The 17,983-nt window shown below is 41.2% G+C and overlaps 1 protein-coding gene across 7 annotated transcripts in view; it reads left to right on the top strand.

Annotated features, from left to right (window-relative positions):
- Positions 1–17,983, top strand: part of Rabgap1l (RAB GTPase activating protein 1 like) — a 583,034-nt gene that overhangs the window by 548,473 nt on the left and 16,578 nt on the right. For 4 of the 7 annotated variants that reach the window (XM_051147664.1, XM_051147665.1, XM_051147667.1 and 1 more), the window contains 2 exons: positions 5,883–5,975; positions 13,830–13,940. In XM_051147664.1, coding sequence (XP_051003621.1) covers positions 5,883–5,975; positions 13,830–13,940 — 204 coding nt within the window. Of the gene's footprint in view, positions 1–5,882; positions 5,976–6,161; positions 6,603–9,402; positions 10,276–13,829; positions 13,941–17,983 lie in introns of those variants that run through there. The other 3 variants (XM_051147670.1, XM_051147666.1, XM_051147669.1) reach the window with 3 other exon arrangements.

Genomic DNA, 17,983 nt, shown 5'->3' with positions numbered 1-17,983 from the left:
AGAAATGTAAGGCAACTGGCTAATGACTCCTTTCTCCTCGCCTGTTACTGGAGGTCACCGTTTCCCTGCTTCTCCCCTCTGCCTTTGACTTATAGACTCTGTTGCTTATCACTTCCTGATTACAACAGAATATAACTTACTCTCATTAGTAAGTGGCAGGTGAAGGCATTAGTACCAGCAGTGGAGTTAATAAAGCTTCTTTGGTGATTTTGAATTGATACTCACTAGGTGTTACCTTCTGGGAAATAAATAAGAGGCCTCATTTGATTTATTGCAGTGTCCTTCAAATACTGTTCATCATATCTTTTAGAGAAGTGGTTCTCAACATGTGGGTTGCAACCTACGCAGGGGTCACAGATATCCTGCATATCAGATATTTATATTATAATTCATAACAGTAGCAAAATTACAGTTAGTCAGTAGCAATGAGAGTACTTTTATGGTTGGGGGTCATCACAACATGAAGAATTTAAAGGGTTGCACCGTTAGGAACTGAGAACCACGGTTTTAGCGAGTGTAGAAGACATGAAAATACTTGTGGATACTTATCAGTTCCTTAGCAAGGCCTGGATCCAACTGCAATAATACCACAGTCAGTGTGAGTTTGTGCTTCAGCTGCAGCCACGTGGCCTTTAACTGTCACTTACTGTGTCCAGTTCTGTATGGTGGCATTTGTAACATGGGGTATTACCATTTATAGTTTATTTTATAATGGCATTCTTATAGCCAGTGACATGAAGAGAAGGGGATGGTTTTCTTTTTTCAGTTTTTAAGTTAGCATCTATAGGAATGGATTTAATTCTGGCATATTCATACAAATATGTCATTCTTGCTATTAGAAAACATATAAAGACTTTTGACTGACTTCTGTTTGTAAACATTTCATGAAGTTATTCTGACATAAACAGTAATAACAATTATTATTTATACTGTATAATTTTTGTTCCCTCTTCATGCCATGATGCATCACTGTAAGTTAAGCAGTTAAAAGGACATGTGTATTATGGAGATTTAAAACATGGGTCTCACAGAACCAAGATGAAGGTGCTGTCAGGACTGGGTTCCTTTGTGGAGATCCATTTCCTTGATTTTTCTAGCATGTAAAGGTGGCTCACATTCCTTTACTGAGGGAAGTCGGCTTCCCAAAGCAGCAGCAGCAGCAGCAGCAGCAGCAAAAGCAGCAGTGGCAATGATTGGCCTTTTGGCAATAGTCACATCTTCTCAGTGAAGTCAGAAAATTTCTCTTTTAATGACCTGTGTAATTTCACAGGGCCAACCTAATAAGCTAAAATATTTCCATCTTGGAGTCCTTAGGCTTAGTCACATTTGAAAATCCATTTTGCACTGTACTATAAAACAACATATTCACTGGTTCGAGGATTAGCATACTTCAACTTCTGTTTCAAAATTGATTTTATATGTGTGTGTGTGTTTGTTTTACACTTGTTTTAAGAATAAAATCAGTAAATAAAATGTATGTGAATGTGGCAAAAAAAAAAAAAAAAAAAAAAAAAGGTGACATTAGCATCAGTAACACCGTGGAGCATCTCACCTGTGAAATGGCCTACTGTCCCTATGCTGGAGCCCAGAGGGATTGTCTGGCTGCAGTCAGCTCCATCCAGAACTTTGCAATGTTTGTTCAGCTTCTTCATGCCAAAGAAAAGGTTGATGAGTAGGCAGGCAGTCTCCAAAGGTCCCTCCAGCTCTCTGTAGCTAATTCTGTGTAAATGGGTATTTATTGCATGAGTCTCCGTGTCAGGCCCAAGTACTATGTACCATGTCTGTAACCAGAGCACTGGTTCTGTTGAAAGATGCTGCCTCCCTGAGTGTAGCTGTTGTCTGTCATGTCAGCCCTTAGCTGCTATAGCCCTGCCAGGGCTGGAACCCAGTTTTATTTTCCTATTTGTTTGTTTAGCTAAAATTCTTAAAATATAGCCTGGAAAATTAAATTTGAGGCCTTGATAGGCAAAGCAGTACACCTCAGAGCTGTATCTGCTGCCATTTTTAGAGTGACATTTTGAAATAATGGGTACTTGTTATCAGTTGTACTCATTTCCTGAATTCAGCTGAATAGGAAGTTCTATAAAGGTAAAGGGTGTTCCGCTGGTGAGATAACACACACTGCACACTATTCAGCACTAAAAAGGACCACGAGCTAATTCTTAACACATTCTTCAAATGCAAACCTTCATTACTTTGATTTTACTTAAGGGGATAAACACCTATGCTTGAGAAAATAGATTTTTTCAATTTTAATAATATTTAGTTGGCCTTTTGTACTTTTAATGAAAACTATATACTGAAGAGGTTATCTTTATTCCTTTCTTCAGTAAGAAAAATTGCAAATTTCTGTATTCCATTCCCTAAAATAACATATAATTAGTATTTATCCCTGAACTGTAATGTCAGAATGCAAAGACTCCATTTTCTCAATTACCTCATACAGGCCTACAGTCTCACATGAGCCCTGCTAACTCCCCCCATCCATTCCCCTTTTGCATTGTGCCAATTACAGGTAGATGTTTGGTATCACCCCACAGCACAAGATAAATAAGCCTGGAAGGTTTCCTAGCAACACATTGCTCTGGGAACTTGTTCTGTTTCCCTGAAGAAAATTAAGCCAAATATGTTAGAGTCTCAGCCAGATGGGAAAAGATTTACTTACTGAGGGTGTTTAGTGCATTTAAAATACACATATTTGAAAGTGTTAAATGCCTTCACATCGACAGTAAGCTTGAGTTTTACATGTGAAAAAACCTTAACAGTTTAAAGATTTTTAAAAGGAATGAGCTTGCTATAAGTTATTGATTAATGGATGCATTGTAGAACTATATATAAAATGCACTCCCATGGGACTTACGCTCAGCCTAGCCCCCAGTGCTATAGCAGTCCACTGCAAAAACACTACAAGTCTACTCCTTTCACAATGCCCTTAGTGCCCGCCTCCCCATCCAATGTTAACTGCTTACAACCTGTACTTTTTCCCAGTTTCCCTTAGCTCAGGCCAGTCTCAGCACCAGTGATTTGCTACCTGATCTTGAGACTCTGTTTTCAATTTTCTGAATGAATGGTTAATACATAGAAAACTGAAAAAGCAGGAGGACATCATCAAAACCAAGAAAAAAAAATGTTTTTCTAGCACAGACTCTCGGGTCTTTCTCTTGTTTAACTAGTGATCTGTGAGGTTACTCAGTTGGCAGGTGGCACTTTCCTTCTGCTCCATCTAGCTGGGCACAGTGTGCTAGGGCAAGTCTCTGGAGTAATCAGCGATCAGTGGCTTTGCAGCTCAGTCACACCCTGGAGAATGTCCTCACTTCTTGATTGACTGGAAGGTATTTCCCCAAGAGTCAGGTGAAAAGTCTCATAATGTGATTATTGGATGGTTTGTTTTGTGTATCGGGCTTGGACCATGTTTGTAAAAATTCCCAGTTGTGTTCAAAAGCACATCACTGCGGGACATCACAGTGCTCTTGATTGTGAGTACCAGGGTAATCAGGGTAAAAGAACAATGCCTGGCATCTGTGTGTTTAACAAACCTTCTGGCCAGATCACAGGGAACTGACATTATCCTTACCCCAGAAAATCTATTTTCTTGTGAATCATTTCTGTTCTCTTTGGCTCTTCTATTTTCTAAATGTTGTATAGTGAGCTAACAGGAAGCAACTTGTGGAGGTTTAGGATGAACCAGACCTTCTTGTAAATAAAAAGACAACAACATAGCATCCTTAAAGTCTTTAAAACAACCCCAAATAAAGCTTTTCTTCAGGCTCATTCTTTAGGACCTAGAAGTAAGGGAGTTTTATGTTTGAAAGAATTATATATGGGTACAGGCCACTGGTGGGTCATTTCCTACCACATGTAAGGCCCTGGGTTTGATCCCTAGCACCACTAAAAAGAAATTATTAATTTTTATTATTTTATTATTATAGTTTTTATTAGACAATGATGAAAATGAACTCAGTTTATCACATAGAACAGAATAGATTCTTGTATATTAATTTTGACTGAATAATTCTTATTAAAAATTCTTACAGACCAAGCAGTATTTTAGATACATAATCTGTCTCATCATTTAATCCTAACAACTTTTACCACATAGAAACTTACTCGCACTTTTATAAGTGAAGACACTGTCCAGTTTTTTAAATATTACAGTTCATAAATAGTGGTTGTTCAAATACTGGTCTCTTTACTGAAAACTTCAGTGAGCCATAGCCTATGTTGAGTCTTAGCATTCCAGTACTGAAAGATTGTAGTGTTTAGAGAGAAATGAACAACTGTCCTTCTTGTTTTATCCTGTAACAGGCTCTTACTCTATAGCCTTGGCTGGCCTGGAACCTTCCAGACCAAACTGTCCTTAGACTCAGAGTCTGCCTTTGCCTCCTGAGTGTGCCACCACACCCAGTTTAACAGCTGCCTTTTGAGGATGACATAATTTTAGCAGGAAATAGATGACTTGTTTCACTTTTATTGTTTTATTTGGCATAATTACCTCACACATCTTCAGGCTTCAGTGTTAGACATTGCAAACATTTTGTTTTATGATATTGTTTCTCAATTTTTTATTTTTATAAAAATTTTCATTTTTCAATAAGATAAATTATACATAGCAATAGATTAAATTAATAATATTAAATGTATTCACAAAATATTGTGACATCAGCAGCGTAGTAGAACAGGGACAAACTTTAACTATTTTTGTAGCATTAGAACAGAGCCATACACGCTTGCTTTGTTTTTGTTTTTGTTTTTTTGCTTTTGTTTTTATTTTTTGAGACAGGGTTTCTCTGTGTAGCCTTGGCTGTTCTAGACGTGCTTAGTAGACCAGGCTGGCCTCAAACTCACAGCAATTCTCCTGCCTCTGCCTCTCAAGTGCTGGGATTGAAGGCGTGCGCCACCACGCCCGGCCACACATGCTTGCGTATTCACTGACTATGGCCCCTTTTGTCGCAGCAGTGCTGAATGTTTGCAGCCTCAGCTGCAGTTCACAAAGCCTGTAGTGTGTGCTGGCCCGGCCTTCAGAGCAAAAGCCTGTAGTGTGTGCTGGCCCGGCCTTCAGAGCAAAAGCCTGTAGTGTGTGTTGGCCCGGCCTTCAGAGCAAAAGCCTGTAGTGTGTGCTGGCCCGGCCTTCAGAGCAAAAGCCTGTAGTGTGTGCTGGCCCGGCCTTCAGAGCAAAAGCCTGTAGTGTGTGCTGGCCTGGCCTTCAGAGCAAAAGCCTGTAGTGTGTGCTGGCCCAGCCTTCAGAGCAAAAGCCTGTAGTGTGTGCTGGCCTGGCCTTCAGAGCAAAAGCCTGTAGTGTGTACTGGCCCAGCCTTCAGAGCAAAAGCCTGTAGTGTGTGCTGGCCCGGCCTTCAGAGCAAAAGCCTGTAGTGTGTGCTGGCCCAGCCTTCAAAGCAAAAGCCTGTAGTGTGTGCTGGCCTGGCCTTCAGAGCAAAAGCCTCCTAGGTTCTATTCTAGGACCTATCTGGTTTTCACCGCTAGTCTTGAGTTGGAAATGCTGCTTTAAAATACAAGAAACATAATTGGGGTTTTTTTTTTGTTTTGTTTTGGTTTGTTTTGGTTTTCTTTGGTTTTTGGTTTTTTTTGTCTTGTTTTGTTTTGGGTTTTTTGTTTGTTTGTTTGTTTGTTTGGTTGGTTGGTTGGCTTGGTTTGATTTCATTTGGTTTTTCAAGACAGGATTTCTTTGTGTAACAATCCTGGTTATCTTGGAACTCACTTTATAGACCAGGCTGGCCTCGAACTCACAGAGATCCACCTGCCTCTGCCTCCCAAGTGCTGGGATTAAAGGCATGAGCCACCATTGCTCAGCTAAGAAACATAATTGGAAGATACTTTAAAAGTGTGTGTGTCTTATCTAACATGTTCTTCCCCCAACACTGCAGGTTCCAACCAAAAAGCTGAAGAAATATGAGAAAGAATATCAGGCAATGCGAGAGAATCAGCTGCAGCAGGAGGACCCAATGGACAGATACAAGGTATGGGGGCGGCGTGTGGCACTCACCAGGGCAAAGGTCTTTACTCATCCTAACTCAGCGGCCATGCTGAGTTCAGTTCTCTCTGCTCCACCCTGAGCTGTTCAGACAGTGACAAGCTGACTATGCATGTGTCTTCATTTTCGACTGACTTCCAAGTATTCAACTATAACATTTCTTTTCTTTCAGTTTGTATATTTTTAGGTAACTCCAGCTGTTGAATTTATACTGGGAGTCTTCATGAGAAGCTGAAAGAAAGGGAAAAAGAAAGAAAGTGGCTTTCTGATTTCAGAAATGAGGAAAATAAAGCAGAAAATGGCAAAAAGTAATGTCTTAGCTGTGTATGATCACGTCCACAGAGACTGTTAGATGTGGCTGTTCCAAGACTGACTCAAGGACATTGCAAACTTGTCCCTTTCTGTAGCAGATGTTAAAAATTACATACTCAGAAGGAAAAATGAAAAACCACAAAGATGTATCAAGCACAGTAATGTGTTTGTTGCAAAAGTTTCGTTTCCACAAACAAATCATAGGTAACAATGATATTTATATGTAGTTTCAAAATCAAAATTATTTCATTTATATCTTTATTAGTTGGGGTATTAAAAAAAATTGTCTCATGACAAAGATAAATCTTTTCCATGGTAACTTGAAGCATTGACCACAGCAAGCAATGTTGGGAAATGGTGACTTGACTTTATGTTCTCTCTCCTGAAATGTTATTGTCTCCTTTCAACTGCTTTAACTCTTGAGATTCATACAGATAGGTCAGAGACCCTTCTTGCTACATCAAGATCCAACGGATGCCAAAATACCCTTCCAAGAAAAGTATTATTATGGCAGCATTCTTTTTTTGTTTGTTTGTTTGTTTTGTTTTGTTTTTCAAGACAGGGTTTCTCTGTGTAGTCTTGACTATCCTGGACTCACTCTGTAGACCAGGCTGGTCTCGAACTCACAGCAGCCCGTATGGCAGCATTCTTAAGAGAACCACCCTCACTGGGATGGCTTTTAATTCCATAAGCAGAGTTGCCTCTGTGGTTGGGAAGGTATGTGTTGGTAGCAGTCACACTGTGCATCTTGATTTTATTGCTAAAGAGAACAACAGTGCACGCTCACAATAGAGCATGGTGGACAGGACCTGTGGGTTTCCTAGTGAAACAGACTGGAGCTAAGTTCCTGGCTCTCTGGAAAAGGAAACAGGATTTGGAATCATAGATGAGGATTTTGGTCCCTATGTTACTGGTCAGCATTTTGAGCCATCATGGAATCTTTCCTTGTCTGTAAAACACATAGGCATATATGATTTTGTGGTGGATTACTATGAGATTAAAGGCTGTCATATGTTAAGTCCTCAGAACATAACTGGTATTTGTCTGGTCTCTTCCTCAGTTACTCTCTACCTCATTTTTTAAAGGGTTTCTCTGTGTAGCCTGGCTGTTCTGGACTCGCTTTGTAGACCAGGCTGGCTTCAAACTCACAGAGATCTTCCTGCTCTGCCTCCCCCAAGTGCTGGGATTACAGGTGTGCACCACCGAGCCTGGCTTCTACCTCATTTTTTAAAGATCAGATCTCTCATTCATAGAAATCGCAGCTCACTAATTAGGCAATGAGCTCCCACACAGCTACACTGTTGTTGTATGTTTGTTTGCTCTTAATGTAGGTGCTGGAGACCTAAACTCAGGTCTTAGTGTCTGCATGGCAAGCAGTTTACCAGCTGAGCCATTTCCCCCACCATACTGTATTTCCTGTGAGACAGTGTCTCCTACATCCTAGGCTGGGCTTAAACTCACTGTGTAGCTGACCAATATGGGTCAGGCCTTTAAAAACACCAATATTAATTAAATTCAGTGTGTTTCCCAAAGCACAGTAAAAGCTGCCTGTCCTGCAGGGAAGATACTGAGAAGAATGTGAAATGCTTTAGCTGTCTTAGGTTTGGCATGCATAGTACTATAAATAAATAGCTTATAGCTTAAATATCTAGCCATGTTCAATATAGTTAAGTATAGAACATTTAGCTGTGTTATATGAGCTTATTTAGGCACAGTAAGTTTTTTTAAGTCAAAATGGAAGTCAAGCATGTAGGTCAGTGGTGAAGGGCTTGCCTCACATGTGGAAGACCCTGGCTTTGATCCCCAGCACCAACAAACCAATCCTGGACAATATATAACTCAAACAGAAATGATTCTTCTAATGAGTTCTGTAAATCTTTCTTCTGAATCACAAACACTGCTGCCTATTGTTGTAGCTGCTGAAGGATGTAGCTAAGGAGAAGCAGATGGCATCTGACGGTGTTGTCCCTGACTCAGTTACACTTCACACATGATGCTCTAAACGTGATGAGCACGAGATAATGTTTAGTATGTTTTCCTTGATCTCCACCATCTTCCAATGTTTTTCTTGTATTTTTAGGAGATTATTTATTTCTGTTCTTGTTGAGAAAACTATATGATAATAATATTTCCATATTATCTGTAAGTATTTACTTTTCATTTGTTATTTTAATTTTGGAGACAAGGTCTCACACTGATTCACACTGACCTGGGAACTCACTCTGAAGTCCAGTTTATCTGTGCGCTAGAATAGAAAGCCACAGTGCCTTTTTTTTTTTTTCCGAGACAGGGTTTCTCTGTGTAGCCTTGGCCATCCTGGACTAACTTTGTAGACCAGGCTGGCCTCGAACTCACAGCGATCCGCCTGCCGAGTGCTGGGATTAAAGGCGTGCGCCACCACGCCTGGCTAAGCCACAGTGCCTTGTGGGACGAATCCAGATGACTGGCTTCTGCATACCCATGGCTGTTTTACACAGTGCCATTTCAGTGTAGAAATGTGGCTGAGATGCTGAGATGTTTACTCTCCTTTGCTGAAATATCACCCAAGGTTGCTGGGGGTTTGTTTGTTTGGGTTTGTTTTGGTTTTTCGAGACAAAAGTTTCTCTGTGTAGCCTAGGCTGTCCTAGAACTCGCTTTGTAGACCAGGCTAAATTCAGACTCACAGAAATCTGCCTGCCTCTGCCTCCCAAGTGCTGGGATTAAAGGTGTATACCACCAATCACCCAGCTATTTGTTTTTAATAATAAAGAAATGCAGTGTGGTTTGCCACCTGTAGTTACTTCTGACAAAATTTTGTTTTTAGTTTGACACTTTAAATGTGTAAATTTCCATAAGAAAGATGAGTTGAATGTGATGAGACAGGGAAGAAAGCATTGTGTTACAATACCCAGAGGTTTCTCTCGAAGGCCCTAGGTGAGATAGGTATGTAAGAGTTCATCTGTAGCTGTTTATGTCTGTAGAGCAAAACACTGTCTTCTGAAAAGTCTGAGTGTGATAATCAACTCTTTTAAAAGAAGGGTCCGACAGAAACACTTGCAAAAGCCGATGGTTTTGTTGCTGCGTTTGTAAGAGAAACGGTTTTTCCTGACCCCTAAATTATTGTTATATATATATTTGGGCAGGGGGCTGGTTTTTGTTTTTCCAGACATGGTTTCTCTGTGTAGCTTGGCTGTCCTGGACTCATTTTGTAGACCAGGCTGGCCTCAAACTCAGAGTAATCCACCTGCCTCTGCCTCCCAAGGGCTGGGATTAAAGGCACGCACCACCACCTCCCTGCCCTTAAATATTTGTAGAAGCATATGCCAAGAATTGCACATAGCAGCAGACAACACAGCCAAAATTTTATGTGAGATTTATGGAGCCACTTCCTTCTGCATCACTTTTTCCCTGAAAGCTGAGTTCATTTTCTTTTCCTTGCCAGTTAGCATTTCTCTGGTTTTTCCTCACCATCCCTTAGATGGCCTCACCAAAATTTTAGTCCCCAGAAATAAACAAAACCAGACATAGTTTTCCATTTGCTTTCCCCTGCTTAGCAATTTCAGAAATAAACTGTTCTTCAAGGCTTCCAATCTTGTCCAATGAGGAAGTTCCTCCCACCCAGTATTAACACAAAATCGACAAGTCACCTGTAGTTGCTAATATTTCCACACACTGCATTTTCATGTTCATAAGTCATGCAAAGTGCAAATAGCAGTGTGGAAAGGGAGGAGTTCTCAAGCCAGCGCCTTCCTGAGTTGAGACTTGCCCACTGGCTGCCTCAAGTATACTTTTCCACTGAATGCCATCGCAGAGAGAACTTCACTACATGACATTCCGAACAAACAGCAGAGTTTTAAGGAGTGTCTGTTCTGTCACTACCATTTCCTAAGTGTATTAGTAGGTGTGCAATTTCACTGGATATTCCTTTTTTTTTTTTTCCAATTGTCTTTGTACCTATGGTTGAAAACGGTAGTTGGTCTATGACCTCTGTGGAGGTAAGTTGGTTTTGTTTTTTGTTTTTTTTTTTTTCATCTGTGTATGTCTGTTAGTGTCTGTCTCTGAAGAATGTGGTATCATCCTCCTAATAGTTACTAACCAAACTTCCCCAGCTATGTAAATCCTGTGCAAGAAGGGAGGGAGAGACTGAGGAAAGTTGTATGGTTTTGTTCAAAATGCACCAGCTGTGGGACAGAGCATATCTCAGAAGTGGGAGTGGGAGTTACATAACTTGTTCCTCCTGTAATCTTCTCTGAAAGGAAAGAGGAGCCGTCTGCCTGGTTTGGTTCCAGGCTCTGAGATATCTGCCTTCACTAACATCCACCCGCTGTGTGGTTCTCGGCACTGGCTGAAGTTATGCAGGTGACTCCCTTGGGCAGAAGCTTGGTTTAAAATAAACCAAGCCTCTCAACCCCAACTTTGTCCCCCAGTGTAATGTGAAGGAAAACTTTTTTTTAAAGTGGTCAGTTCTGAAAGTAGTTTTGGCTCCGTAGGAAAGACTGAAAAAGTCACCTATGCACTGTAATATGCTTTAATCCTTGGGTAAGTTCATCACAGGGGATCTGGGTGTCAGCAGCAGACTCTCAAGGTTGCACTTAGTAGCATTCCATGCCTCTGGCATGGCATGCAGATAGCTTGTTGCCCGCTGGAGGATGATACTGCATTTTTGGCCCCCGTAGCTTGCTTTCCCCTGTCAGTGAGTGCAGAGCAGGCATCTGACACTTCTCACTGCTTGCTTCCGCAGACACCAAACTGGAGCTGCTTGCTAAAGCAAAAGCCAGTAGGCATGCCTCATGGGCCAGTCTGCTTTTTAAGGACTCTCAGATACTTACTTCTTTCACAGAATTCCCCTTGTTCTTACCCCTTTCTGTCTGTGTCTGTGATGAAGGGTTCAAGTTTCATGAGTAATGAGAAGTTTCCATGTAGAACTTCAGCTGTGCTTGCTCACAGCTTGCTTCTGTAATACAAAATCCACCAGGCCTGTGCTTCTAATCTAATTGCTACCTGGTACTACTTTTAAATTCTCACAAAAGTAACTTTCCCATGGACATCATATAACTTCCTGTGGGTTAACTCAGTTCTACACACAGTAGCAGCAACCTGAAAAACTGGTAGCATTTAATATGATGTAAATAATAGTTGAGGAAGCATTTGTATCTCTGCACTCTGTGAGCACAGTCTCAATAGAAGCAGGGCGTTTAACTTAGGAGCAGGTGGCCTCTTGAAGGGTTTTATCAAGAAATGAGAAAAATCTCATCCCCACCCAAGCAGTCTGCCTTGTGAAATATGTGGTGTTGAAATCGTGCTGGGTTACTGTTGTTTCCTGGCAAGGAGGCCATTTATTGAAGAGGTTTCTTCTGAAATGTGTTTTTTTAAATCTAAGCTTTCTGCAAGTACATGAGTTGTTTCTCCAGAGAAGTAATAGATGTCTCAGAAAGACATTTTCCCCAGCCTCTGGTAGAAATTGGGTTCCATCAGCTAAGGTTCAGCCTCAGGAGTCCTTGTTTCTACAGATCACCCATGGACTCGAGTGGACTGTAGCCTGTGGGAACACAGACTTTTACCACATACAAGCAGCTCTACTGATCCAGAGAATACTGTCTTTTCAGGAACACATGAGGCAAAGAAGAATTTCTCAGGTGTTATGTTGTGTCTTGGTCACTAGAAAAGATCCAATGTGGCTTTGTGTAGAGATGTAGAAAATGACCTTGTTTACCAGACTTCCATTTTGCCCCTTCTTCACTTTTTAGTGTTTTATCTCTTCTAGTAGAATTGAAATTCTGAATTGAAAGGGTTTAACCAAAGTTTTAAAAATCCTGTTGTGATTGTATTATATTCATTGTGGGACACCTGGGAACATTTCAAGAAGAAAAAGATAAAGCCGAAACTAACCCACTGCCTACAGCTAATACCTGTTGCTCATATTATTATAAAAATAGGATTTTCTAGCTATTTTTAGAGATTTTTCTCTAATCTGTATTAATATATGAAATTCTATCAAAATTTTTCTTAAAAGTATTTGAGTAATTTGGAATTTCATCTTTTGTTTCTTAGTAGATCTGTTTTGTAAGAAGTATTTTATATATCTCAACTGTCTCAGTCCATTTTTTTTTTCCAAAAAAGACATAATTAGCCAGGCGTGGTAGCACACGCTTTTAATCCCAGCCTTCAGGAAGCAGAGGCAGGTGGATCTCTGAGTTCAAGGCCAGCTGGTCTACAAAGCGAGTCCAGGACAGCCAAGGCTACACAGAGAAACACTGTCTTTAAAAAAAAATAATAAAAAAGCATCAAAAAAGACATAGTCCAGGTAGTGCAGGTCTGCCTTTTAACGTCTGCTGACCTTCCCTGCTTGTTGGTCCTTGGGCTCCATGACCGACTCTGGCCTTGCTCTTACGTCTGTTTTATAGACTTTCTTCAGAAACAGAGATGGCAGTGGATTATTGGAGATTGCTTAGTCTGTGAAACAAACTCCACCTCCAGTGTGCACCGACACTCCACCTTCCAGAATACATATTTGTCTTTGTTTTTCGGTGCTTTGTCTGGCCTTACCACCCTTTAGAAAACACTGTCAGGAGTGTAACTCTAAAACCAAAACGAGCTTGCTACACTGAAGCTCTCTCTCCCCGTCAGTCCCCCTTTGACTCTCCTGCAACAAACAGCAGCAAAGAAAGCATTTTTGATATCGTGCAATATAAAACACTAAGTGCCACTCTGAAAACAGACATGTGTACTCAGTTCACGGCTAGTAAAGAGATACCGTGCGCCTTAAGAGTCGTCAGGTGATTCACTCATCGCATGTTTTAAACTTGTCTTGAGAGTTCAAAGAGGGAAAAGTCAGCTCAATATTGTATTTTATCCAGATTATTTTAATCTGAAGTTTGAAGAAAACAGAATAAACATTTAGAAAATACATTTCAGGACCCATTGTTCCCAGTAATACAAAAACAGATATTCACAGGCATAAATATATCTTTAAAAAAGAATAAAACGATTAGCTGGTAGCAGAATCACAAGCCCGCATGTCTTCTTTCTTTTTTCTTTTTGAACCCATATATCTTGAGTTTAGGTTTAATGCTTTTAAACAGCTTCAGTTAATTTGGTCCCTCATCTTGGAGAAGAAGTAGTTTGGGGAAGGGGGTAGGAATGTCCAGCATCATCCCTGCTGTGTCTTGTAGACTATTTCTCTAAAGGTCAAACTGTGCATGTTTCAAACAAGAATTGTTCGTGTCTATGTTCTAGGTCTGTGTGAAAACCTCCCATAACTGGGAGCACGTTTGGAAACCCTGCTCTTTGTGGTGCGTCCTAGCTAGCGAGGTTCTGTTGGGAGGGTTAGGGGCTGTTTGTTAAGCTGCACTGGGAGAGAACCGCATCCGCACTGCTGGCTAAACTCACTGTTGTTTCCCAGACAGCAACCTGCCTGCTGTGCCACTGCGCCTTCTCTTTTACACCTTTGAGAGTTCACTCTGTTGCTGCTGCTTGGTTTGCCCTGCCACTTTCTACTCCCACGTGCAGGCACTAATCATACTTCCGGCTCTTACTCTTTTTTCTTCAGAGGGAGAACCGGAGGTTACAGGAGGCCAGCATGAGGTTGGAACAAGAGAATGATGACCTTGCCCACGAACTAGTGACAAGCAAAATTGCTCTACGGAATGACCTGGATCAGGTAAGTTTGCCCTTCACATATAGAAATGATACACAGCAGCTTCATCGAGGGTGAGGACAAACATGCTTCCAAGTACTGCTTGCACTGTTCTTCCTCTGTTTCAGTTTTGTTTTGCTTTATTTTGTTTTTTGAGACACGGCAATTCTGGCTGGCCTGGACTCACTATGTAGACTAGGCTGGCCTAGAAGTGACAGAGTTCCACCTGCCTCTACCACCCAAATGCTGGAGTTATAAAGGCCACCCCCACCCCGACCTCCACCCCTGCCTGTGGCTTCTCAGTTCTTGACATGAGTGAGCTGTTTGATAGATGCGGGGGAAGGGGGGGAAGGGGAGGCAGAGGGGCTTGTGCTAATTACAGAGAGTGGAAGACGCAAGTCTTAGAGAAAGGTTTGCATTGCTTCCAAACAACTTGTGTGACATTCTCTTTTCAATCCTATAAACAACTCTTTCCTTTGCCAGTACTTTTCCTAAACCAAGAGCTGCCAATATGATTACCTAAAAATATTAGTCAGCAATGGCATGCTAATGCCACCCTGATATTTGGAGGCACCTTCCCGTTACAGTGATAGTTCTCATCTGGGACGTGTAGAGTTGTGCGTAAGGAGCATGCATTAAGGGTAAGGCCAGGCGTGGCAGTGCACATCTTTAGTCCTAGTAATCAAGAGCTGGAGGCCGGAGGATTGGGAGTTCAGCTTCTATGCTAGCCTGTGCTACATAAGAGCCTAGCTAATGAAAACAAAACAAGAAAGAAAAGCAGAAGGCACTGTGGAAGAAGAGCTGGACTGTTGAGTTGACAGGCGTCCTGGTGCAGAAGGCAGATTCTCTTCCTGTGGGTCTTCCTAACTCTACCCTGGGCAGCCCTTTATCAGTCTGTATTTATAAGGAGTGTCTACCTCGTGGGGATGACGTAGGAGTTCAGAACACCCTTCAGTCTGTGCTGGCTAGTTTGATGTCAGCCTGACACAAGCCAGAGTCACTTAGGAAGAGGGGACCCCCCCCATTAAGAAAATGCCTGCCACAGACTGACTGTACTACATTTTCTTGATAGATGTGGGAGGGCACAACTCACTGTGGGTGGTGCTGAGGTGTACAAGAAAGCAGGTTTAGCAAGTCCATATGCAGCAGGCCTCCCCATGGCCTCTGCATCAGCTCCTGCCTCCAGGTCCATGCCCTGTTTGAGTTCCTGCCCTGATGTTCCTCAGTGATGGATGGTTACCTGAAAGTGTGAGCTGAAATAAATCCTTTCCTCCCTCAGTTGCAGTTGGTCACTGCCTTTTATCACAGGAGTAGTTACCTAACTAAGACGTGCAGTGTGTATTCACTGCCTGGTAGCTGTCTCCAGGAAACCCTTTGATTGTTTGGCTTCCCTTGTTCCTCACAATAACACTGACCGTCTCTGAACTTCCTCTTTTCTCTTGCAAGCATTTTCTGAGATGCTGGCTAAGATAGAAGCAGTCCTGTACAGTTTTACATTTCTACTATGTTCTGCATTCTAAAGTGAAAATATTCATAATAGACCAAGGTCAGGAAAACTGAGAATGAGTCTGAAAGAGGAAAACATTATTGCCTGTGTGTTGACTGGATATTTACAGGATTTAAGTACAAATTCACTAATAATGTCATCTGCTTAAAATTAAAGGATGGCTTAAAGTGGTCTCTGCCACGACTTTTTTTTTTTTTTTTTTTTTTTTTTTTTTGTCTCCAATTTCAACAGCTAATTTGGGAACTCAAAGTTTTACATTTTTCTTAAGTGTTTTTCTAAGATATGTGTCTTGTATTTGAGGAGGCCAAAGAAGGACAGTGGATCCCCTGCAATTATAGTTAGACACTGTTGTGAGCTGCCGTGTGGGTATTGGGAACCGAACTCGGGTCCTCTGCAAAAGCAACATGTGCTCCTAATACAGATCTCTGCAGATCAACTCTAAGGTTTTTTTAATGGGAGGTAAGACCTAAATATCAAGAAAAGTAATAGGGCAGGACAAAGCTGTGGGAATCAGCATTAAATCTGATTTTTTTTTTTCCTGCCCAGTGCTAGAGATTGAATCCCAGGACTCGGGTATGCTAGGCAAGCACCAAGCCCTGAATTGTCTTTCGAAATAAAAACAAATAGAAAATCAAATCGGTCTGCTTGGAGCACAGAGAATAGAAAGTAGAAAGAAGCCCATTGAGTCCCTTTAACTACAAGTTCTATTCACTCCGGTCCAGCTGGAAGTTGATAGAAGTCATAAAAGAAGCATGTGGCTAAGAGCCAGAGCACTTCAGCCTGGGAAAGCAGGGTACATGGGAAGGTCTCAAATCCATACTCACTTTCCAGGTGAATTTACTCACCTCTGATCCTACCATTTTGAGTCATTTATTCTTTATTAATTTTTTAAAGATAATTAACTAAGTGAAAAAAATGGAAGGTCTGTGCTCAGTGGGGATATAGTAAAATGAGCTAAAAAGAGATGAAAGTTATTTGGTCATTTGCATTAAGCCTATATAACATTTAAGCAAATAGATTTTTAATGATTATTCTCCATATGCTAAGTAAATGCTGTGTGTAGCAGTTTATAAGTATTACCTCCTTTAATCTTACTGATAATCCCATGAAACAAATACTCTTTTAATGTCTACAATAGTAGGGCCATTCATTTCAACCCTCTTGAGATTTCACCATGACTGATTACTCAGTATTCAAGTGAAAGCCACCATATTTTGCCCAGCAGCCTCTCTGCAGCAAGGGTAACCAGACATCTGTACAATATGACTATCTGTTTCTGAAACAAAGATTACAAGCTTAGCAATAACAAAAATGTACCAACCAGCTAACTAACAAATGTCTAGTGAGTTCTTTCCTCCATTTCTCAGTCTGCTAGAGACTCTTTCGTGAGCTTCGTTTGGTATGGCCATGGACCTCTGGGTTTTTCCTCCAGTGTCTTCTACTTGCACAGTGTCTGTCACTACTTTTTCACCTAGATAAGACTGAAGGCTGGATGCAGATCAATCTAGTCCTCAGTACAAGAAGAACTGCCCCTTCGGGGACACCATGTGCCACCAATTGCCTTGAAAAGGGGCTCAGTTTTACATGCTCAGTTTGACTCTCAGGCCATTAACTCAAATCCCTCGTTCACCAGCCTCGGTCGTCTGGAAGGCTGCCTTTGCTGGCTCTCCTACAGGCTTTTGTGGGGAGGTCACTTTCCCAATTCTCCAGTCTCTTTGTGGGTGTTTTATTTTACTTTATCTTTGTAATAAATTTTGGTACAAAGTAAGTGCACTATTTTTCCATCAAGAGCAGACAACTTTTTTTTAACTGTTAGTTTGTTTGTTTGTCTGTTTGTTTGTGTCAGGGTTTCTTCTCTGTATAGCCTCTGCCTCCCAGAGTACTGGGATTGCAGGCATGCACCACCATGCTTGCCTTGACTTGTTTTTTGTTTTTTTATGTGTATTGATGTTTTGTCTGCATGTAAGTCTATGTGAGAATGTAAGATCTTAGAGTTACAGACAGTTGTGAGCTGCCATGTGGGTGCTGGGATTTGAACCTGGGTCCTCCAGAAGAGCAGTCAGTGCCCTTAATCACCGAGCCATTATCTCTCCAGGCCTGAACAGACTTTTTTTTTTTTTTTTTTTTTTTTGTCTTTTGAGACAGGGTTTCTCTGTGTAGCCTTGACTGCCGTGGACTCACTTTGTAGACCAGGCTGGCCTCACAGTGATCCATTTTGCCTCTGCCTCCTAAATGCTGGAATTAAACGTGTGGGCCACCACGCACAGCTGAGCAGAGATATTTTTTAATTTTTATTTATTTATTTATTTTTTTAAATTTATTTTTTATTTTTTTAAAATTTTTTTTTAAATTTTTTTTAAAATTTTTTATTTTATTTTTCAAGACAGAGTTTCTCTGTGGAGCCCTGGCTATCGTAAAACTTGCTTTGTAGATGAGGCTTGCCTTGAAATCAGAGATCTACCTGCCTCTGCCTCCAAAGTGCTAGGAATAAAGGCATGCGGCACCATGACCAGCTTTGTTGGGCTTTTTAGCTGCTCACTTTTTCACTCTGGGCCTCAGG

This window comes from Acomys russatus, chromosome 6 (assembly GCF_903995435.1).
Source record: "Acomys russatus chromosome 6, mAcoRus1.1, whole genome shotgun sequence".
NCBI lineage: Eukaryota > Metazoa > Chordata > Mammalia > Rodentia > Muridae > Acomys > Acomys russatus.
This window is presented reverse-complemented; position numbering and strand designations above follow the sequence as displayed.